The following is a 23,500-nucleotide window of genomic DNA, read 5'->3' as shown; positions in this document are numbered from 1 at the left end:
CTTTTGTGTTAATATATCTCATCTTGCCTTGTTCAAAAAAAAGATTAAGATCGAATGAAAAAAACTTATTATATGGAGGGTGTATATAATATTAAATGGCTAAATAAAAAATTCATATTAAAAACAAAGTAAATAACGAACTCCGTATAAAGGGTAATACAACGAGTAGCCTATAGTTTTTGTACTAAAATTTCAAAATGGCTCTCCATTATACACTTTGTTAGTTAAAAAAAATAGTCTCTAACTTTTTTTTTTTTTTTTAAGAAAAATAGTCTCTAACTTAAAATAGTTTCTCAAATTTCAATGCTAACATTAGCTCTTGTTATACAGTGACTGATATGACATAGATAAATACTTATATAAATTAATATAACAATAAATACGTATATTGATGGATTAATATGATAATATTAACAAAACATTTTAACATATACACTATTTTAACTAACATTGTGTTTTTGTCAAAAAAAAAAAAAACTAACATTGTGTATAATCAAGACTTAAAATTTCAATACATCGAAGAATTACCTCATTACACGACAATCAAAATGAGTTATCCTAAAATATAAAAGTTGTGTTTTTAGTAGTAAAAAGAGGTGGGTATTCTTCAACTCACGTGACATTTGGGACTACAATTCTACAAAACATGAGTTGAATTTTTATAAGAGGCCTCTTTTTATAATAATTTGTCGAGTTTATATATTCAATAAGAACTTTCAATTTATTGTTGCATTGGTAAAATTTAAGGTTTATAATGAGTTTTTGAGTGGAGTATTCTACTTGGAGTTATTCCTAGAAAAAGTTGGTCCCTCCTCATATAAGTTTTATTTTTAAGTTACACTTCTAAGAATGCATATATTGTACGAACAAACTCATATATAAAAAGTTTAGATATACTCATACAAATGTTTTTTTTATAAATAATTTAGTTTAATAATGTGACTAATTTATTTATCATTTAATTTTTTTATTGATGTGTGTGTACTCAAATAATTTTATTTGTGTATGTATTTATGCAAGACTTTCTCGTTTTTATAGAATAAAGAAGATTTTTGTTGCATTAATTGATTTTTTTTTAACAAGTGTGAGGTTATACGTTTTTGCTTATAATTAAGAGTGAATAAAAAAACTTATTATATAAGTATATAATATTAAAGGGTTAAATAAAAAATTTATATAAAAAACAAAATGAATTTTTTTTTTTGAAAGGTGAAGACATCGAATTTCATTTTGAAAATCTAAAGATCAATAAAGAATTTTATTTGCCTATAAATTTTCAAACATTAAACTAAAATTCATTCCAAAACATGACAAAAGAATTATATATTCGAACACTAAAAACTCACATCAAAAATAAAATCATAATTTAAATCTTGAAAAATCCATATACAAATTCAGCAAAAGAACAAAATGGCGTGACAAACTCTAATTATAAAATTTTGTCAAAAAAACTCTAATTATAAAATATTTTTCGAAAGTGAGGTTGAAAGATTGAGATAAACTGTGTAACTGAAATTGTACGGGAAAAAAAACATGTTTTAAGGAACAGAGACAGTTGAGTTCAACATCAACTTTTTAAGGTTCAACAGTTAGGTTCGGTCTGATTCTGATTTGCGGCGCCGCGGTTTCAGCCGCAACGTTTTTCTTCTACAAAATATCTTCCACTACCGCCACTACCATGGCTCGTTTTTCAAGGTCCTCCTTCCCGCGCCTTCTCTCTTCTTCCAGTTTCCAGCAGCTCCGTCGTCAGTTTTCGTCAGAGTCGGAGCCAGTGAAACGGGTGCGGAACATATGGATCTCGGGACTCAACGACGTCCCTAGCAAGGGCAGCTCCATAGAGGATAGATTACAGGATGACTTAAGTAGAGAAGAGGAGATATATTATGCTAAATTTTACGGTTTTATAAAACATACTATCTGCTATATACAGGGGAGTCGCCCAGCTATCAATTCCTTCGTCTGGAAAAACTACCAAAACCATTTGGTAAGTAATAATATACTCATCAAATTTCAATACTTATTACATTAGTTAGGATTTACTTTAGTAAGTTGCTCTAATTGTATAGTGTGACATTATTCTCTGGACTTGCTGCAAACCGCGAATTGGTTAGTGCGCACCGGTTCATGGTCACTTTCTTTATAAATAAATTTTTTCCTTGCAGATTAACATAATTCACTCACCTGATTTCACTCTTGAGGAGGTTCAGCCTGCTTTGCCTGCCTTTGATTGCGGTGCCATTCTTGCTCTTTCTAGCGTTGCTGGGGTGCAAACTCAATCCATTACTCTTGATAAGCTAATGATAAGATATCAACTTCCAAGACTTGTATTTATCTACAACCTTCACCACAAGGGAGCAAATCCGTGGCAGGTTATAGACCAAGCAAGATCTAAGCTTCAACATCATAGTGCTGCAATCCAAGTTCCAATAGGCTTGGAAGATGATTTTAAGGGACTTGTTGATCTTGTTCAATTAAAGGCCTACTATTTTCAAGTGTCTGTTTCTGTAACTTCTGCATCGGTTATACCCACAATTATTCTTTAAATTATTCACTCAATTGTTGCTGCCTATTGCAGAGAAAAGGTTGTCGTTGAACAAGTCCCTGAAGAAGTTCCTGCAGATATGGAAGCCTTGGTGTCAGAAAAAAGGCGTGAGCTCATACAAACTGTGTCTGAGGTGGACGATAAACTTGCTGAAGCTTTTCGCTGTGACAAACCCATATCAGCACCTGATCTTGAGGTGTGGGGGTAACTCTGTGTTTTTTTTCCATTAGAGTTTTGCATGTTTATTACTTGGTTTACATTTTGTGAAGATATGTCATATGTTCTACTTCTAACAAATAATTTATCAACATATTGTCATAAAGTGCCGACGATCTTCAAGTTTGAGCATCCTAGATGTGTATCAACTTAAAAAAAGCACAAGTGTGTCCTTTTGTAACGTTATAAAATATTAAAAAGGTCTTGTTGGAAATTTAGCCTTTATTGTGGTTCGCCCCTAGTTGCCTAAATTGCGGCCTTTGGTTTGCCTTCATTGCAGCCTCCAACACCTTCATTGTGTTGCCTTTTTGGGGGGGGGGGGGGGGGGGGGGGGGGGGGGGGGGGGGGTGGATTTAGTCCCACATCAGATAGATAGGACTCTTGATAAGAGTTTATAAAGAGGAGGCACTCCTCACCTTACAAACCGGTTTTGTAAGGATGAGTTAGGCCCCAAATTTTCAACAGGTATCTATACTGGCATGTTATCTATATGCCGTGTACTTATGCATAGAGTAGACAACAGTGGCAAGCACGCCAGAATCACACATGTCCATGGCTGATGTGATGGGAACCACTTTCCAAAATCTCATTTACATTGCTTTTTTTCTGGCATGTTATCTATATGCCGTGTACTTATGCATAGAGTAGACAACAGTGGCAAGCACGCCAGAATCACACATGTCCATGGCTGATGTGATGGGAACCACTTTCCAAAATCTCATTTACATTGCTTTTTTTAGTAGCATTGGTTAGCTGGTTTTCCTAATAGAGAAGTTAGACAGAGGAAAGATAAGTATTCTTAATCTGGAATATGTTTCATTAAGTGAATTTGATTACACGAGTGAACTAGTGAAGTATATGTAGGGAGAGTGGTTGCTAACTGTTCTAAGTTCTAGCTAACCTTATAACAGAATTAGTTTAAGTCGGTGTTTGTAAATAGTTTAACTAGGCATATATACACTAATATTGACCAGTATTATCCCTCAGAAGTTCTGAGATGAAAAAATTCCTGATTCAAATCCATTTTATGCATGCATTACGTTTTAGGGTTAGATCCTTTGGAAACCCACTTTTTGTCCATGCATCTTTGCAGGCCGATGCATTTTCCTATATGTATTTTTAGATGTAGTGATATTTCATTTATGAAAACAAGTAGTTATCCGAGTACTATTTTGAAAATCATTTTCTTTTTGTTATTATTGTGTGTAGGAAGCAGTTCGTAGGGCCACCATAGCACATAAATTTATACCAGTATTCATGGGTGATGCTTTCAAATATAATAAGGTAACCCTTGAATCACCTTGAATTCATATGTGCATTCTGTGTTGTATGTTCTTTTTTCTTTAACATTGAATTCATATGTGCATCATGTACTTTTCTCAGGTAGATGCATCACGTTCTCTTTTTCTTTAATTCTGACTTATTACTATGATTATGATGTAATTTAGTTAGTTTCAAGAGACTTCACTTTGGAAATTGAATTCACTTATAGCATTCTCTGTACGATGATGGCTACTAGTGGGTTCATAAATGTCAGGTCGTTCTGCAAACTTTTTGGATCTGGCCAAATCTTATGTCCCACCCCAGAGCTTAGTACAAGGCGCTTTATAGAGTTAAACGATAAATAATAAAAGGGCAATCTCTGTCATATAAATCTAAACTGTTTTGATAAACAATAAATAATGATAGAGCAATCTCTGTCTGATAATGTTTACTTAGAATCCAGCTGTGTTTGAAAACTATCTATGTTTTAAGCTTTTCCATTCCCTTACTATGGTTATATACGGGGAAAATCTGATTTATGATCTACCATTCTTTTGAAAAGTTGGCAACTTTCTTCTCTTATAAGGCTTTGTTACAGAAGTTGTCTGATGGACTGTTTTTTGTTTGAGTTTGTTATTTATTCCTTTCTTTAATTTATCCACAATCGATACAGTGTCATATTTTATTTTATTTTTTTAAGAAAGAACTAATGTTGGATGAGCAGAGTACAAAATAGGAAGCTAAGACATCCTCACACAAACAAACGAAAAAGATAATGACAAAACTTATGCGATATTGCCATGCAGCCAAATGGAGTCTACAACAGAAAAAAATATTCTTGAGAAATCTAGCTTCCCTTTCCAACCATAACCACCGTAGATTAATTTATATAGAGAAATGCCTTAGATACAAGGATTAGTTCTGGAGCAAGTCGTTAGTGTTAATCCTATTAGGAACAATATTCCAAACATTAATTTAGACTTTAAGGGCTCTTTGGACTTCTAGTTTAAACATCTTGATATTAATTGTGTAATTAGCGACTTTTTTTAATCACAAACAAGTCTTTGAAAATCCCTATGCTAGACACTACCCCAAAGTTCTAGGCCTTCATCAGATGATGAGACTGAAAAGGACTTGGATCAAATGTTGGATTCTAGCCCAAAGAGACCTATTATCTGAAAGATATAAACTAGAAGGAAGAAAGGTGGGCTACGGATGAAAGTTATTTGTTATGTTGAGTTGGCCAGTTAGTTACGCCTAACTATGGGTTTATTATAGTTAGGCATAATTGTGTCATTAGTTTGTTGACAGAGAATCAAAAGAGCTTGTAGCTCTACCGAGGGTTCTTTCTTTGTAAGCGCTTTTGCTATTTTGGCTGGTGTTAATGATTGCAGATGGTGAACCATGGAAGAAGGTCAAAAATCCTCCATCTTTAGGCACTATTTCTGCCATAAAACACCATGCTGCCGCCGTCCTTGATCACAAATTGGCCGTCGCAGTTGGCAAAAATCCTTCACTGCAATCTGCCATGGCCGCAATTTGATAACATTGATTTTGGCTTGAATAATGCATACAATACAAGCCAGCTCTTAATATTGTGTTTTATCACTCTTACATTTTTCATGTTTTGAATCTGCTACAGGGGCTACAACTACTTTTGGATGGTGTAACTAATTATTTGCCCTGTCCAATTGAAGCTAGTAATTATGCTCTCGACCAATCTAAGAATGGGGAAAAGGTACCAGATTTAAAGAAACTTTATCCTTTGTTATCTTGATTGTCAGAAATTGCAATTTGAGTTTCTAATTATGCGGCCAATTTCTTGAATCTTGGATATTTAGATTCACTAGAAACAGGAAATATCCATATTTGACTTAAATATTAATACGTGTGAAATAACATTATAAGTTTCTAGCCTGTCCCCTAAAAAAAAAAAAATCCAAATTAAATGCATCAATATATGTAAATCATGATAATGATAATAGGAAAATTACTTTAAAAGTTGAAAACATAAATCACATCTTACAACATTATAAAACTCCTTCCATTTCAAAATGAGTTTCTTTCAAGGTTGTTGCACAAAGATTAAGGAATGCGATAAAATAGTCAATACATAACAATTTTACTAAACTAGCCTTATTAATTATTGGTGTGTATTCCATCCTTAAATGCAAAGTAGGTGTAATGCTTTTGTAGTGTACTAGTAATAATAAGAGGGCAGAAATGGAAAAAAATAAATTAATAAGTTCTATGTTGAAAAGTGAAGATGAAAGTCATTTTGAAACAATTTTTTTCTTTCTAAAGTGACACGCATTATGAAACGGAGGGAGTATATGTCATGATAATATTGTCTTGCTCTAAAATAGCTTGGTCAGCTTGAATACTTCCTTGGTATAGAGGCTAAGCACACTTCTTGAAGCTCTCTGATTATTTCTCCGTCCAATTATGTCTGTGGTTACTCCAGAAGCAGATATGGCCTCTACCAAGGATTTCTCTACTTCCTTCCTAGGAATCCTGTGTTGTCTCAGTTTGGTTCAGACTACATTGAAGATCTTTCCACGTACAGGCCCATACTTGGTGCACTACAGTATGTGACCAATAACTAAACTAGAAATTGGAATAGTATTCATAAAGTGTGCTAGTTTGTGGCTCAACGCTAGCAGAGTCACCTGATCGGGGAAGGGCTCTAGATCATGATTTAGTTCTGCAGGATGCTTGTCCTTTGTCTTCTGCAAGTTTGCAGGTCTATTGTAATGTTGATTGGCCATCCGATATAAGATAAAAGGAGGCCCACTTCCAGGGCATTCTTATGTCTTGGTCCTAACTTGGTGGTTCATAACCTTAGCTACGTCTAAGGTGTTATATTATCCTCTTACTTAATCAGCTGCAAGTTCCCCTCCACACAAATAATTTATTTTGAATATCAAAGCATTGTTGCTTTGAGTCATAACCCGCTTCGGCATTCTAGAACTAAACATACAGACCTTGATTTGTTCGTTGTCTGAAAAAAGGTTCTTGCTAAAGTCTCTAGTTGTGACATATGTTCTTGCTCGGGCTCAGATTGCTGACATTCTCACAAAGCCATTGCCCAATGTTCAGTTTTGTAATCTGACAAACTTGGGGCTCGTTGTAAAAAAGACCGCATAGTTATACACATTCTAATCCTGTGCACCACACAATAGCAAAGACTGCATTGTTCTACAGAATCTTGATAAACATGGTTGTTATTCTTTATATTTTTCTACTAAAAGAGTATTATTGGGCTATTTTAACAGCATACACTTGTGGCATTGGCTTTCACAATGAAGGAGAATTGGAAGTATGGTCAGATAACATATCTAAGGTACCCTGACCTTTAAATATGGTTAAATCCTATTTCAAATTGTATGTTTTGTCTTGTATATGCATATCTATATCTATTTATATTTATTTTTTTATTGGGTGAAGAATATATGAGGGTGTCATTCGGAAGGGGGATTTTATTACAAACGTTGACACTGGCAAGACATTCGAGGTAAGTTTTAGGCTCCAGTTTTATTGCATTTGTCTTGTGCACATGGTGTTTTGCATTGTGGATCTGCATTTATTTTTGCTATGATACCTAGTTTTGGTTTTTTGTTACACAGTTTGTTCATTTTTGATGAATGTATGGCTCAATTCAAGATTGCATTTACGATATGTTTTCCAAACTCCTAATCTACAATAGTAGCTGTTGTAATTAAACTGTGTGATGGGAAGAATAAATTACAAAGATATACAAAATTATGGGATCTTTCAATATTAATTTACCCTCAAGATTATCAATTTCTTATTAGTCCACGGATTCAAGTCTCTGACACAGAGTGCGATTGGATTCAAATTTTTACTTGCTACTTCCTACCTACTAGCAATATCGACTAATTTTTCAAGAACTTATCCTATCGAGAAGCAACTATTTAACCATACTTCTAATATTATCCTCTTGCATGTTGTAGTCTTATCACCTCATTTTATAATTTTTTTTTCCTAAAAATATTGCTACAACAATAATTAGTGCTAGTTTTAGCTTGTACTAGCATGAAACATGATTGAAAACAATGTCTCTGCTTTCATTTATTGCATTTTGAAATTAGTGTGATTTTGTGGCTGAAACCTTTATTGTCTGCAAATGCAGGTTCCTCGATTGTTTCGGAAGCGTAATGATTGGTTGGATGTTAGTTTTTAGCTTTTCACCCTGATGAGTGGATCTTCTCATTAAATCGATGTCTTTGAAGAATTTTTTTATAATTGTTTTGCCATATCTCTCTTTAAATTCTAATTGGGATTCTTCTTCCAAATCGGCAGGTGATTCAAGAGGCTCATGCTGGAGAAATAGTTGCTGTGTTTGATGTCAATTATGCACCAGGTTCTTATTCTTGGCATAGCTTTCATAGTGTATTTAGAGAAACTGTTCCTAGGAGAAACAAATGTTTAATGCGGAAGTTTTTTTTTTTTTTTTACTTGTTCATTATTTAATCAGGAGATACTTTTACTGATGGGTTAGTAAGATATACAAGAACTACTTCTATTGATGCTTCTGAGTCGGGCTCTAGAGAGTCTGGAGTGCAAGTAAGTAGTTTATTTTACATGACAGATTAACTTCCTTGCCTTGGCTTTAATTGCAATTTATATAACTTAATTCTCTTGTTTTGTGTATTGCTTTTAGCTTACAAAATATTTGAATGGCTTCCAAAGAAAGGGTTTTACTACTTCCCGAGATGGTTTGGAGATGTGGGAGGTTGTAGTTTATTCATTTTATCTTTCGCGTTTATGTGATAAATTTGATGTTCATATCATGACGTCTTGGTTTTTAAATGACTGCAGGAGTCACCAGTTTTGACGGTGTATGCCAATAAGCGATTGATAATGATTGAACTAACGAACTCAGAAATCATGTGTTAAATTATAACTTGGTGATGGAAGGACGTGCAAATGTTTTCTTTTTAACTCTTGACATAAATGAAAGATCTGATTTGCCATTACGCTTGTGTATCTATTATATCACATTTATAGTGCATTTGTTATTGATTTTAATTTATATTTTAATGTATGTATTTCATTACACATGTAAATAAAATAAATTATTTATGATATTTTGAACTTTGAATTAACATTGCAAAATTTAAAAATAATTGTGGAATGCAAATCCACACACAAACACCACATTATGTCAGATCACATTTTTTTGTTGAAAAAAACTATATATATTATTATTGGGAATGTCATACAACAGTTGGGCCATAATGTTACTTGGCTCCTCCTCTGATCATTCGGAATGAATCTAGGGTTTGCTGGATTTGACTCACTATTTCCCCCCAAATTTCGATCTTCAAATATTAACTTCTTTGAACAACGTTTCACAATCCGAATCAACTTCGATGTCCCGCAAGCAACAATTCTGGGTGACGTTCAGCGCTCGCTGCACAGCTGCTATTTTGACCATAGATACATGTTCCTTCCAACTTGACGCCGCTATCATTTTTCGCTGAGTCTCTGATGACAGTGGATATGCACTGGTAACCACCCAATCCCAGGTTAGCATCACAATTAGCCTTATAGGCGTTGTTGTTATGGGGTGGAATCCATTTTTGGTTTTTGGAATTGATTTGTTCAGATCTCTTTCCTATTTTCATGTAATCCATGCTCACTTTTGCATCCGCCTTGTTGAAGTTTTCAGATTCCTTGATATATTTTTGAGAAATGGAAGAAAATTGACTGATCTTAACATCAAGTGGAGCTGCTCTAAGAGAGGTAAATGAACAAGCAAGATGATGAACCAATTCATCAATTTTGTTACTTGGCCTCCCAGGTTAGGGACTAAATTGATCGTTTATTCTTTCATTTGATTGAGATTTACGTTACACTGTATTGTGTTCAAATGTCAAATAAGAAGACCTCAATCATGTTTGAAGAACTATTATACTTAAATTACGTCTTTTTATGATTTATTTCTTGTAACCAACTAATGTAAATGAACTAAATGGCACTGCATCCATTTCTCAACTTTTGGTTTTTATTTTAAGCCAATCGAGTTACAGTTTCAGTGTTTCTATGTACTGTGTCACGTCTAAAGGGCTTAGTGTAATCCATACCAGTACCTATGGGAAAAGGAACTCACTCTTGCAGGAAGTAAATACCGCATGAGGAATATAGAGGCAAGTGTGGACATGTTTTGTTTGAACTACAATTACTGTTGTTCATTTTTGGAAGTTACTTCATGATTACAGTTTTCAGCGTAGTATCCCTACCTCCCTTCACCTTCCCTGAAGATATTTCTCTTCCTTGTGTTATATGTAGCCATGGAAAGAGGTATTTCATTTTATTTTTTTTTGGACACTGATATTGCTTCTCTTTAGAGTCTATATTTTGATTTTTATTCTTCTCTTTATTGATATGTGTGTACATATGTTCAATTATGCAGTGGATGTAGGGCAGAGGCCAATGAAGTTGCTGTGATTCTTCTTCCATCAAATAGTATCGTTTTCTTTTAGTATTCAATAATCCACTACTGCTCTTTTCCTATAATATTAGAACATCAATGTTAGCCTTTCATTAATTCAAAACACCTTGCTTGTCAGGAGATCCATTTAAAAGAGGAGAATTAGAACAGTCTCTTTTTACTAGTTACTTTGTTCTCTGCTTTTAGCTAAGAGACTTGTAGGCTACAAATTTGTCCAATTTTTTTTGGAAATTTCTTATTATGGTTGAAACTTCTGTGATTTTGCTGTATTTTATGCTGTGCAATACATGCGGCAGGTTATTGAGAAGAAATCAAAGTATGATATTATGGACCTTAACTGTTTGCAGGTATGGATTATTTGCTTTAATTCTGCAGTTTATTTTTAAAATTGTGATGAAAAAGTACCACTCGAACTCAAGTTTAAAGGAATTGCACTTGTAAAAAAAGAAAGATTAAAGTCAATATTTCTACACAATTATAATACGTAAAATGTTGTATGAGACTGAATACTTGACATGAAAGACGAAACAAAGTCTTTTGGAAGATGCAACGAAAAAGTAAACCTAGAGTTGTATATGCAAAAAGGTTATGAAAGACGAGTTGTCATATCACACAAGATAGGATTCAAAATGAAAGTATCAAGGAGAATTTGGGACTTGTAATATGTACACCATATTTACTCATATGTCAACATCAAGATGTCTTCTGCTTGCCTCAGTCACTGTCTAGCCTTGAGTCGACCAAGAAGGAGGTTGATAACCTGAATCTATGTAGCTCAACACAAATCAGCACACATAAAAACACACACACACACACACACACACACACACACACACACACAAATGATATTGCAAATGTTTGAGTAATGTTTAACTATAGTTTCTCCTTTGCAGAAGCAGCAACATCTCCATATTTCTTCAACTTTTTGTACTTGTGTTAAAGCCTCATTATGCAACAATCTTTATTGTGTAGCACTACTTGATGTTATGTTGAATTAAGCTATGCAATATATGTTTGTGGTATTGTAAATTTCTTGAGCAAGTCCTCTATATGACACCTGCGGTTTAGGCCGATTGGGGATTTGGGTCCGAACACGCCTGTTTCTTGACCCTACTACATGATTGAGGGACCTATTTAATGCCTCGCCTAGAAGCCACCAATAATGAATACCAAAGACTCCCAAATAGAAAATAATTGTTCCTTAAAAAAGTTAGTAAATTAACTCAAAATGAATCAAGAAAATAATAAAATTGAAAGTACTCAAATCCTACTATTCATACCTATCTTCTCGCGTCGCATGTACTCTTCAAGCATTTCGGCTTCTTTTAATATTCCTCCATGCGAAGGTTTCTAGCAAAAACAAAATGAAAAAATTGATATATTAAAAGAAAATATATAATAAAAATAAGAGTAATTTTTTAGTTTTGAACATTACTATCATGTTCCAGTAATGGTGCATCCCAAACATGTGTTTGTAGCCAACCAATGCTAATATTGATGGAAATTTCTGAGCATGCTGCCATAGTCGGTATGTCATAATCCTTCAACACAAAAAAATATATTATTCACTCATTATAAAATAATTATTATATATATATATATATATATATATATATATATATATATATATATATATATATATATATATATATATATTCTTTAAAACTTACAAGTTGCGAGTATCGATGTGAACCATATCTTTCGCGACCCTTTCCAATTTTTTCTTCTACGTTGACAAAATATTGTAATTTATTAATTTGAAAATAGAGAGGAATATAACATAAATGGAAGTACAAAACAAAAAATGCGACCAAATGTGTAATATAGTGATAAAAATATTGTTATTTAATAAAAATGAGTAGATACACTTACATGTTTCTCTCCAAAGATTTTGCAAAGCTCCTTAGTCTTTTTAATCTTGCATGACCACGTATCCTACCATCATAATTTGAAAAGTTTATCATTATCATATCAAAAGAATGGAAATATAAATTTTACTTGCAAGAAAAAAAAAACTAAATATCATTATCATATCAAAAGAATGGAAATATAAATTTCACTTACAAACGGGTCAAGGTCTCCAAGAGCATGTTCAATCCCCATTGCTTGTGCTGCCTTATATGCAACACAAAGTTCGCTATCTTCCTAGATTAATAAATAAAATAAAATTAGATAATATAAATAATGATAAATAAATAATATATATCCTCTAAAAAAATAGTATATTTTCACCAATTCTAGAGAATCTCTCCTGAACTCGTCTAACTCTAGGAACAGAAATTGCGGTTTGATAAACTCCATCATAGTTTTTGCATCACGTCTTGATTCCTGGAATAATTAATAAAGCTTTTAAAAAGAAGGAATGAACATGGTTGTTAAGTTACACAATTTAGAAATGATTCACAATAACAGAATCAATGACCTTGGGAGTAAACATGAGACCATCAATTCCATCATGTTAAATTGTGGCAATTTGTCATGGTAGATTGCTAAGGAAAACATATGAGAAGCAATACCTCACATGGGAACTCCGACAATGATTTTTACACCCATCTACATATACAGGAAAACAAACTACGTACAATAGATAATAAATAAACATTAACAAAAAAATACAAAAAATACCTCATGGCGATGCTCCACGGGTAGGATATAGACGTGTGACACTCCATCTGCAGTGGGACAACGTAGTATGTCCACGTAGGCGTCCAGATGGACGGGCATAGACTGCAATGCAATATTGATCCGAGCCACCCGAGCCATCTTTAGAATACAATTTGCCGCCATTTTCTTTATAAGAAGAAAAAAACATTAAAACTACATTAAAATATTTTAAAAAACAAACTACAGACAAAAAAAAAATACTTAAATAAACTTAACCATAATATTTATTTTTGTGGAAAAAGAGGGCTAAACACCCAAACTAAAGAAAAATAATCAAACTTGGATATCATTCTTTTTTTTCTTTTTTTTTGTTGAGAGCAAACTTAGATATCATTCTTAGCATCTTTTTACATATTAAAGAGACTCGGTTACGTTACACATATACAATCAAATCAAGCCATTCCCACAACCGGTGAGGGTAACAACATGTCACAAGAGAAAATGAAGCAAAATGCGCACATAAAATCTAAATAATTTTTTTAACGCACGCACACATAAATAAAAAAAGTAATAGAAGAGAAGAGAATATGATGGTGTTAAATGTTTTCGTGTGTGCTTGAACATTTTTATTTAGAAGTGTAACCAAATAAATATTTATCTTATGTTTGTCCTTATTAAGACAGTGCTAAGAAGGGTAGTTAAATAAGCAAGGTGGTTTAGTAGTTATGTTAGAGAAGAATATGAATAATTAGGAGAAATAAGATTATGATGTTCCTGCTCATGGATGGAAGTCATGTCCACATTCTCTGGAGGTTGTTCACTTGAATAGAATTTGTAATTCCAAGAACCTTATCAGACAAAGTAATGTGCCTAGCATTATTCTTAAGAAAATGGGACTTGTGATAGCCCTTCTGCACTTCGGATACAACTTCTGTGCCTCCTTGAACTTGAAGTTTCTTACATTGCTGAATAGGGTGACCAATCATTTTACAATGATTACAGAATAGAGGTTGTTTTCATATATCACTCACCTCATAAACATTTAAAATAAATAATTTAAATAAAGTAAATATAATGGGGGAGAGAGAGAGAATTAATTGCTCGGTGGCCATCGTCTCTTTCCAATTGGCTAAGTATAGAACAAGAATAACCTAATTCCAAATAAATGCAGTACAGGAATAGCGAACCAAGCTTTAAAGCTTAAAACAAACAACCCAAACTTTGTTTTGTTTTAAAAAGCATAAAAAATTTAAAAACACTAATCCTTGCACAAGTTGTACTAGGATTAGAATGTTAATTACACCAATACTAAAGGCCTAAACCTTTACAGGACCTAATAAAATACATCAAAATAAACAAGCTACAATCACCGAATATAAAGAGGCTTCATGCTCCCATAGTAATACTTCCTATCAAAACCAAAGCGTATTTGACAAATTCCGTATCCACATTTCAAATCCCGTATTCCATTAAACCAGCTCAGGAATTACAACCAAAAGCCTTCTAGCAGCTCATGAAAGCGACACAAGGACTAGATCCGACGACACAAATATGAAACACAGTTCCTTTGATAACTGATTTGACCACCTAATTTGTTCAATCTTAGACTCCTACAACAGAAAGTCCATGCTACAATCATATAGACTCCAAAACAGAACCAACATGGATGTTCCACAGAAGAGAAGAGTGCAGCACCAAAAACAAAACTACACGATCGAATACACACATGAACATCTCCTTCATAAACCTATGCACCCTAGACAGTCCAAAGAATTAGCACGCCACTAGCAAAGGGGAAAGTTAAAACCTGTAGATCTTAATCGAATAATTCTCCAAGATAGAACTTTATATTCACCCGCAACCTTTTCCCAATTAATACCAGTCTGTTTAAAGACCATTGCGTTCCTAGCATTCAAGATGGAAGAGATAATTGAGACCTAGATTACACCCAGCCTCTCAAGAACGTTTTTACCTCCAGCAACCAAACCTTTGAACAAATTTAGATGCTCAAATCCCCCTTCAACAAAAACACCTGAAACACCGAGCTACTTCAACGACTCGCTCCAAATCATCGACAAAATAGCACAATTAAAAAAGACGCGGTTCACAGTCTCGAGCCTACCGCAGTCACCAACATAATACAACAATGAATTCAACCTCACACCTCTAAAGCTTAGATTATCTTTAGTGGCTAATCTATTAAGGAATAGCCTCCAGACCAGCACCGACAATCTCAACGGTATCAGCAGGTTCCACACATCTTTAACCCAAAACACTTCCTTGTCTTACATTCACTCAAATAAAAATAAGCTTCCTTAACTGTGTACACTGATTCCCCCCACTTCCACTGACCCTAGAATCAAGCTTTCACAACCTGAACTTTAATAACTAAAATCTTAAAATTAAAAGTTTAAGTTAGATTACATACATTACATAGGCAACTGAATGTCTCGATGCTAAAACAAACAATCCAAATTTAAGAATAGAAACATATTATTATAACTAAACTTTTTTACTATTGCCTCTGATGTACCTCTCTTGTATGCTTCTCAGATCAACAATCAACAACTAAATCCAAAATACATTAATACAGAAAATTTTGTTAACCTGAACCGATAAAAAAGGCAAAACATGAAGCAAATTAGAAGTATAGATCTGCAAATTAAAATAGAATTCAAGCAAATTATAGAAAACTTGATTCAATATGAAAATCAATGATGACCAGTAACAATAAATCAGGGGACACACACTTAAAAGATGGAAGACGAAATAGCAAGTTACTAACCAAGCAAGTGATGATACAAGAATAGTATAAAGGCTAATGACATTCTATAGCCTTGGTTTGCACAAGTTGAATCTTTGAGCAGATTACCTATTAGACTACTTATCTGATTGCAGGTTTACACAAGGATATGCCAACAATTTATAAAAAATGTAATATTTAGTTATATAACTTACATAATATTTGCTTGGTCTTGATACTAATTATTAATATTTGTGCATGGTTCTGGACATACAGCTCCAGAATATAAACCATAGGAATTAGGAAGCATTACATTTTTACCAACATTTCATAAATGGGTTGAAAGCAAATAAACAGAAAAAGGGAGGGGTTATACTGCCTCATTAAGCAGTTCAAAAATGTATAAAGAAGTTTTACATGTATTCTTCATTTGCTTCCCTAACTCAACATCATATTAATAAAATTGTGTATTAAATATTTTAAGAGGTGACTTGACTTTGTTTATACTTTGACTTTTCGTCTTTTTTGAAACGATGTCTTATCTATTACTCCCTCCGTCCCTCAATAGATGACCTAGTTGACAATATACATTATTGACTTGACATACTTTGACCATATTTTTCTACTAATTCACAAAGATAAATAATATCATGTACGATGTTGTTGGATTCGTCTCGATGAATATTTTTAAAATATTAAATTTTCATAATTTTTTTAGTAGAAAATTGAAGATATCAAAGATAAAACATATGCATTGGTACGTGTGTCGGAGTCAACTAGGTCTTATCTATTAAAAGTTAACTTAACCAACTTTCTCCATAATGCTACTACATAAGTTAACTGATTAAGTGTTGCCAAGGTAATAGTAGCACCATGCATGAAGGCTATAAAAACAGCTTATACATAAGCGCTTATATCTTAGGATCGGTTCAAGTCACGTACAAACCGGCCAAACATAAAATACTCAAGTCTGAAAAAAACTGAGAAATAACACCAAAACTGAGTAATAGCACAAAAATCTAACAAAACCTAACATTACAGAATTCAAAACAAGAAATGATTCATAAATCATGTTCAACAAATACGAAATCACACACTATATCATATCATATAACCAAATTATGAATTAAATCATGGAAAAAATCAATACCTGGATCAATGTAGCACTGCGATTAGGATGAAGAAACGGATTCCGATTGATGCGGAATCTTCGAATCAGAATGCGATACTAGACGGAGTAGCTGCGAGAACAGTAAAACGAAACTTCGATTAGCAATGGTGAATCGCGTGCGGAATGAAATCGGAATCTGATAAATTCCCTTACCCTCGTTTCTTGTTTCTTGTTGATGAATGAGATGAATGAGAGTGTAGTGTGATGAGTAATGACGGTTAGAAATAGAATCGTCCTACTTATACTAGCAACCAGCAACAGGTTTTTATTCTTTTCTGGCAATAAATATGTGAGTTTTTTTTTTTTTTTTTTTAAGAGAACTAATAAAAGATGCGTAATTCCCCTAGAAAAAAGACAATTAACATTGGGTACTCATATAATAAAATTAATTTTTTTTAGAGATATGATAAAATTAATGTTGATATATTTTGATCTTTATAGATGTACAAACTTTTTTATTAAAAAAATATATAAACTTTTTGTTTTAAGTTTTCATAAATTTTTTATTAGACACTTAGTCCTTCAAAAGTTTTTCATTATTATATTGTGATCCTTGCTTTTTAGTCAATTTGTAGCTAATCTACCTATTCTTTTATGAAAAAATTTTAGTCAACTCGTGGGTAGAATATTATGACAATTTATCTCGATAAATTAATTTTTGAACGAGCTTTGTGACTCGTGATTGAAACCTAAAAATAAATAAATCAATCAAATACATATTTTAACATTATTGGGTATTTAAATTCTTTGGCTACCATGATATTTTTATTTTATCTACCTTAAAAAACTTGTGGGGCATACAAGGTGAATTCGCCCCTCCAAGCCAGACTTTTCCATACACATGAGTCATAAATCTAATAGAAAAATGTTAACGAGTGCCCCGAACACTCTTTAAGGACCATAATTAGTACTCCCTCCGTCCCGGAATAACTGACCCATTTTCTAAAAAAAAGTGTCCCAAAATAACTGATCCATTTTAATTTTCAATACAACTTTCATCATTCCCAATACAATATAACACTAAATAATACAACTTTTATCATTCCCAATACAATATATTCCACTTTCCCCTTTATTTATACATTTTTCTTAATCTGTGTGAAATGAGCCAAGGGGTCAAATAAATTGGGACGGAGGGAGTAAATATATTATGAAAATGCATGTAATCAGTGTCTTGGATAGTGAAATGTTTGACTTTTTAAAAGAATAATTGCTTATTTTAGATAACTTAAAGAGTGTCCCGATGACACTTGTTAACACAACTCAATCTAATATCTAACCACATAGTTCCAAATCTCTTATCAATTGAACAAATATAAATATATTGTTGGTTCTTTTGAAAAAGTTTATTTGATGATATATAACAACATTAAATACATTTTTGTTCCTTTTAGCAGCGGAAGGTCTTAATGTAATGATGTCAGCGATGGTATTGAATGGGCTGTTTACTCCATATGGGGTTGGGGCGCAGGAAAATGTATTGGTGTCCCATCTTCAGTTTACAGATGACACACTTCTTTTAGGTGTCAAGTCTTGGGCTAATGTTCGGGCCATGAAGGCGGTTCTGTTATTATTTGAGGTCGTATCTGGTTTGAAAGTTAATTTCCATAAGAGTATGTTAATTGGGGTGAACGTTAATGACTCCTGGCTTCATGAGGCAGCCGTGGTAATGCATTGTAAACATGGTAAGGTTCCGTTTCTCTATTTAGGATTGCCCATTGGTGGTGACCCGCGGAAGCTCAATTTTTGGCAGCCCCTGGTTGAGAGGATTCGTAGACGGTTATCTGGATGGAAATGTAAAAACTTATCTATGGGTGGTCGGTTGGTTTTGCTTAAGTCCGTTCTGTCGTCCATTCCGGTTTATTTCCTTTCTTTCTTCAAAGCTTCCTCAGGTATTATTTCTACCCTTGACTCTTTATTTATTAATTTTTTCTGGGGAGTGGTGAGGATTTTAGGAAATTGTCTTGGATCAAATGGGACACCATTTGTTTGAAAAGGGAGAACAGAGGTTTGGGGGTGAAAAGGTTGCGGGAGTTTAATTTTTCTTTATTGGGGAAATGGGTGTGGAGGGTGTTGGAGGAGAGGGGGAGTTTGTGGAATGTGGTGCTCCGAGCAAAGTATGGTGAGTTTGGAGGGAGGGTGCGGTTTAGTGAGGGGGTGGGATCGATTTGGTGGCGTCACATAAATCAAATTCGATCTGGCGTGGGATTGGCGGATGCTAGGTGGTTGTTGGATAATATTGTTTGGGAGGTAGGAGATGGGAGTACCACTTTGTTTTGGGAGGATCCGTGGTTGGATGACATTCAATTAGCTGTGTCTTTTTCTAGGCTATTTGAGTTGTCAGAGTACAAAATGACCACGATGAGGGAGATGTTTTTGTTAGGTTGGGGGGCTGATGGGAATGCGTGGCGGTGGAGGCGGAGATTATTCGCTTGGGAGGAGGGTTTGGTGGGGGATTGTGTGGGGCGACTGACTAACTTTGTTTTGCAGGTAGATGTCGCTGATAGGTGGTTGTGGAAACTCCATTCGACTCACATCTATTCTGTGCAATCAGCCTATTCTTATCTAACGGCGGTGGACACTAACATCTCTGAAGATTTTATTCAATTTTTGTGGCTAAAAGCGGTTTCGTTAAAGGTTAACATATTTGTATGACGTCTCTTTCTGAATAGACTTGCTACAAAGGACAATTTGCGCAGAAGAAATGTTCTTGATCTGACCCTTGTGGCATGTGCAACCTTGTGTGGTAAGGAAGAGGATATGGACCATTTGTTTTTTCATTGTGATCATTATGGACGGCTTTGGCTTTTGATCTCACATTGGCTTGGTATTGTTACGACTTTACATGATAATTTATATTCTCATGCTAACCAATTTTGTGCTCTCGGAGGTCTCTCAAAGAAGTCTAGGACAAGTTTTACTATTATTTGGATTTCGGTTCTATTTGTCATTTGGAAAGACCGAAACAGGAGAATTTTTCAGAATCACTTTGATCATTTAGAAGCTCTTCTTGAAAGGGTTAAAATCCAAAAATATTGGTAGTTGAAAGCGAATTACATCATGTTCGATTTTGACTATCCCTTTTGGAGGAAAAACCCTTTAGTTTGTTTACAGACTGTTTTGTAATGTCTGATTTTTTTTAGGCTTTTATAGCCTTTCTGTATTGTAACAACACTATTCAAATCCTTTAGGCACGCCTTGTGCTTGACGGACTGCTTATTTCTTTAATATATTTCGTTTAGTTTCTTCAAAAAAAAAACATTAAATACATCCCTAAAAGAACATATTAAATACATTTATAATTTTAAATATTATATTTTGTCTTTTTCTTTTACTGCGGTATAGACATGAGGTTTAATTTTTACCTTTTTTAGCAGATAATAAATTCCCCAATGGACATACCAAGTAGATTCGTCACTGTCAATAAAAAAATTCTCCATACATTACAGTCTATAATTGAACTGCTCACCACTTAACACTAGATTAAATCTTTTACCGCTTATATTTTGTCTTTTATCTTTCCCAAAAACAATAGTCTGAATTATTTTAAGGAAAATGTTAAAGAGTGTCCTTGAGGTATTGATTAAGAGAACATAAATAAAAATAATTTGTTGGAAAGTGGTGTAAAATGTTGAATTTAACTTTCTAAAAGTCAAAAAGTTGTAATTTCCAATGTAAAACTATTACTCCCTCCGTTTTAAAATGAGTGTCGCTTTAGCCAAAAAAAATTGTTTCAAAATGAATGTCACTTTCAGTTTCCAATGCAATAATAACTTTTTTTTTACAATTATACCCTTCAATTAATACTCTGCACACTACTTCCAAAGTATTACTTTTAAGACTAACCAATAGTTAATAAGGATAATTTGGTAAAATAATTATTCTCTTTCTTTTAATCATTGCATTTCTTAATATGTGTGTAAACACCTAAAACGACACTCATTTTGAAACGGAGGGAGTACTTTTAGTTTCCTTTATACTTTGTAATTCCTTTCTTAAAATATACTCCCTCCGTCCCTTAATAAATGACTTAGTTGAAAATTTGCAATTTTGACCTAACTTACTTTGATCATATTTTTCTACTAATGTATAAAGATAAATAATATCATATAAGATGTTGTTAGATTCGTCTCGATGAGTATTTACAAAAGATCAAATTTTCATATTTTTTTCTAATATATTATTTAAGATATTTAAGCTCAAAGTTATGCATTGATATGCGTAATATGGTCAACTAGGTCATTTATTAAGGGACGGAGGGAGTAGTCGTTTAAGGTTTATGCACGGGTATTAAGGAAATGATTAATTGTGTTGATTTTGATGGTAAAATTAGTACCCCCTATGGTCACTATTATAAGCAAATTTTGACATTTTAGATTCATTCAATAAATGATGTATGTGGTCTATATTGTAGACTACATACATCATTTATTGAATGAATCTAAAAAGTAGAAATTTGCTTATAAATGAGACCGGAGGGAGTATCATTTACTAAAACACTCTTATTAATTGTAGTTAGTGGAGTAGTTAAGTTGGATGAAATTCAATAAATAAGGGTATAATAATGGAAAAAAATAATAAATGCTGCATTGGTATTCTAAAGTGAGAATTATTTTGAGAAAAAAGAAAAAAATGGTAAAGTGACAATTATTGTGAGACAGAGAGTATATTTTCTTATATAGTCAAACTCTGCAAGATAATCACTAAATTATATCCTTTTTAGAGGTGTTCAGGTTCGAACCATGGATTTTACATATATTATGCATTGTCCTTATCAACTAAGCTAAGTTTAAGAGAACAAATTATATCTAACCAAATTATAAATTACTTTGGTTTTGACATGCCAATATATTTACAGTATTATAAAATACTTTTTACCAAATATAAATATTTCACACTGACAATGATGGTTGTTGAATCACTGTAATTGCCAATTTGCTTTACTATTTTTTTTTTTTTTGCCTAATTTGCTAACTTGAAATTGTCATCTTAGAATAAAAACGACCACGCATACAATTTTAAGAGAGTTTGACGAAAATAAAAACAGCATACACATTTCGTAATTTAGAAACTACTACACCCGTCCCAGTATAATTGACCTACTTTGGTTTTTCACACAGATTAAGAAAAATGTATAAATAAAGAGGAAAGTGGAATATATTGTATTGGGAATGATAAAAGTAGTATTATTTAGTGTTATATTGTATTGGGAATGATGAAAGTTGTATTGAAAATTGAAATGGGTCAGTTATTTTGGGACACTTTTTTTTAGAAAATGGGTCAGTTATTCCGGGACGGAGGGAGTAATAGGTTATAAAAACGACAAAAGACAATTTTATTACAATAAAAAAAGATAAAGATCGCATGATTTTTTTTTTTTATTTACAAAATCACGTGAATAATTTTTGTCTAATTTTTTTAGGATTTATTTGAGAGTTTGGAAGGAATGTGAGAGAAAGGCTTTAAAGGGGTTAAAATATAGGGAAAAATTGTAAAATCGTTTACATATTTTTTAAAGAGTAATTTTTAGAGAATGATAAGTTAATGTTTATGATTAATATATTTTTGAGTTGCCCCAAAAAAAAGGTTTTATACTAGGAAGAAAAACGAATCTCCAAAATCTTCTCACTCTCAATGTCATATATTTTTTCAACATGTGCATTCCTTTTTTTTCTTTTCAAACATCTCCTCTCCATTCCCCTCCAAACCTCTCCTCAACATGAGAAAGAAAATTGTTTGTCACACATATTAGTTGTTTGTACAAATTTCATTTATCTTTGAATAAAAAGGTATGTTATTCATTAAGGTTCTATTTGGTAAAAATAACGGACGACTGATAAACAAGATGATAACTTATAGTTGATGACTGATAGATTATAGCTGATAGCTTATAACTGATAGCTGATAAGCTATTTGAAGTGTTTGGTAAAATTAACGATTCAACTAACTGATAAGTGTAAAAAGACATTTTTAATTCATAATAAAGTTTATATCAGTTAATGTTTAAGTATTTAAAATTTAATAATTTAAATTTATCAATTTAATATTATTAAATTAATTTTTAATCCCTAAATATTAATTTATATTTATTTTCATTTGTTTAAAAAAAACTCATATAGTGTAAAAATTTTTAAACGTAACTATAAATAAAATATAGTTTGTACCGAAAAAAAATTGCAAAGTGTAACGTAAAGTTCTTTTCTTTTTTTTTTTTAGAAAATCATTGTTCTCATTCTTATTTTACAATTTTAAAATGTACCACAAAAACAATGTTTCATTTCACTTTACATCCATGCGTAAATATAGCAGATAAAAGTGAGATGAAAAGTATTATAAAAAAAAGTGATATCAAATATTGAAATAGTCACAAAATAGTGTAACAATTCCTTCAAAAAAAAAAATAGTGTAACAATTGTAAAAAAAAACGTAATCATAGAAAAAGATCCTTTTCTATTGAGAAAAAAAACTTTCATTCATAAAAAA

At 32.8% G+C, this 23,500-nt stretch overlaps 3 protein-coding genes and 1 long non-coding RNA gene across 4 annotated transcripts; 2 read left to right on the top strand and 2 right to left on the bottom strand.

The window, feature by feature from the left end:
- The first annotated feature begins 1,566 nt into the window (after window positions 1–1,566).
- LOC146944939 (elongation factor G-2, mitochondrial-like) lies at window positions 1,567–9,132 on the top strand. Its single transcript, XM_085743325.1, has 12 exons — window positions 1,567–1,984; window positions 2,163–2,494; window positions 2,576–2,738; window positions 3,968–4,042; window positions 5,664–5,759; window positions 7,297–7,364; window positions 7,469–7,535; window positions 8,175–8,213; window positions 8,345–8,405; window positions 8,520–8,608; window positions 8,706–8,777; window positions 8,864–9,132. Exons 1-12 carry the CDS (start codon window positions 1,679–1,681, stop codon window positions 8,939–8,941), a joined length of 1,446 nt encoding a protein of 481 aa, XP_085599451.1. The 5' UTR covers window positions 1,567–1,678; the 3' UTR covers window positions 8,942–9,132.
- Window positions 9,133–11,493: 2,361 nt separating this feature from the next.
- On the bottom strand, window positions 11,494–13,056 carry LOC146944938 (uncharacterized). The gene is made up of 8 exons (XM_085748000.1): window positions 12,922–13,056; window positions 12,732–12,827; window positions 12,564–12,644; window positions 12,372–12,434; window positions 12,170–12,225; window positions 11,935–12,040; window positions 11,780–11,849; window positions 11,494–11,675 (listed from the first exon to the last, which is right to left on the bottom strand). Exons 1-8 carry the CDS (start codon window positions 12,934–12,936, stop codon window positions 11,494–11,496), a joined length of 669 nt encoding a protein of 222 aa, XP_085604126.1. The 5' UTR covers window positions 12,937–13,056.
- A 1,139-nt stretch (window positions 13,057–14,195) lies between these two features.
- On the bottom strand, window positions 14,196–17,315 carry LOC146944937 (uncharacterized). Its single transcript, XR_015026182.1, has 2 exons — window positions 17,171–17,315; window positions 14,196–17,087 (listed from the first exon to the last, which is right to left on the bottom strand). It is a non-coding gene; the product is annotated as an uncharacterized LOC146944937 (long non-coding RNA).
- A 1,128-nt stretch (window positions 17,316–18,443) lies between these two features.
- On the top strand, window positions 18,444–19,010 carry LOC146944936 (uncharacterized). The gene has a single exon (XM_085747999.1). The coding sequence runs from the start codon at window positions 18,444–18,446 to the stop codon at window positions 19,008–19,010; it is 567 nt and encodes a 188-aa protein (XP_085604125.1).
- The last annotated feature ends 4,490 nt before the right edge of the window (window positions 19,011–23,500 follow it).

Source organism: Medicago sativa, chromosome 2 (assembly GCF_051527215.1).
Source record: "Medicago sativa cultivar Bolivia chromosome 2, Bolivia_mono, whole genome shotgun sequence".
NCBI lineage: Eukaryota > Viridiplantae > Streptophyta > Magnoliopsida > Fabales > Fabaceae > Medicago > Medicago sativa.
Note: the sequence above shows the minus strand (reverse complement) of the source record. Positions and strands in the feature narration are given on the sequence as shown.

What these genes read in the sequence shown, in the direction of transcription:
- LOC146944939 (XM_085743325.1), top strand. Translation starts at nt 1,679, where the DNA reads ATGGCTCGTTTTTCAAGGTCCTCCTTCCCGCGCCTTCTCTCTTCTTCC. An exon ending in AGCGTAATGATTGGTTGGAT is followed by an intron (nt 8,214 to 8,344) that starts GTTAGTTTTTAG and finishes CCAAATCGGCAG; the next exon opens with GTGATTCAAGAGGCTCATGC. An exon ending in ATGGTTTGGAGATGTGGGAG is followed by an intron (nt 8,778 to 8,863) that starts GTTGTAGTTTAT and finishes AAATGACTGCAG; the next exon opens with GAGTCACCAGTTTTGACGGT.
- LOC146944938 (XM_085748000.1), bottom strand. An exon ending in GGAGAGATTCTCTAGAATTG is followed by an intron (nt 12,645 to 12,731) that starts GTGAAAATATAC and finishes TTATTAATCTAG; the next exon opens with GAAGATAGCGAACTTTGTGT. An exon ending in CATGCGACGCGAGAAGATAG is followed by an intron (nt 11,676 to 11,779) that starts GTATGAATAGTA and finishes TCTATTTGGGAG; the next exon opens with TCTTTGGTATTCATTATTGG.
- LOC146944936 (XM_085747999.1), top strand. Translation starts at nt 18,444, where the DNA reads ATGGTATTGAATGGGCTGTTTACTCCATATGGGGTTGGGGCGCAGGAA.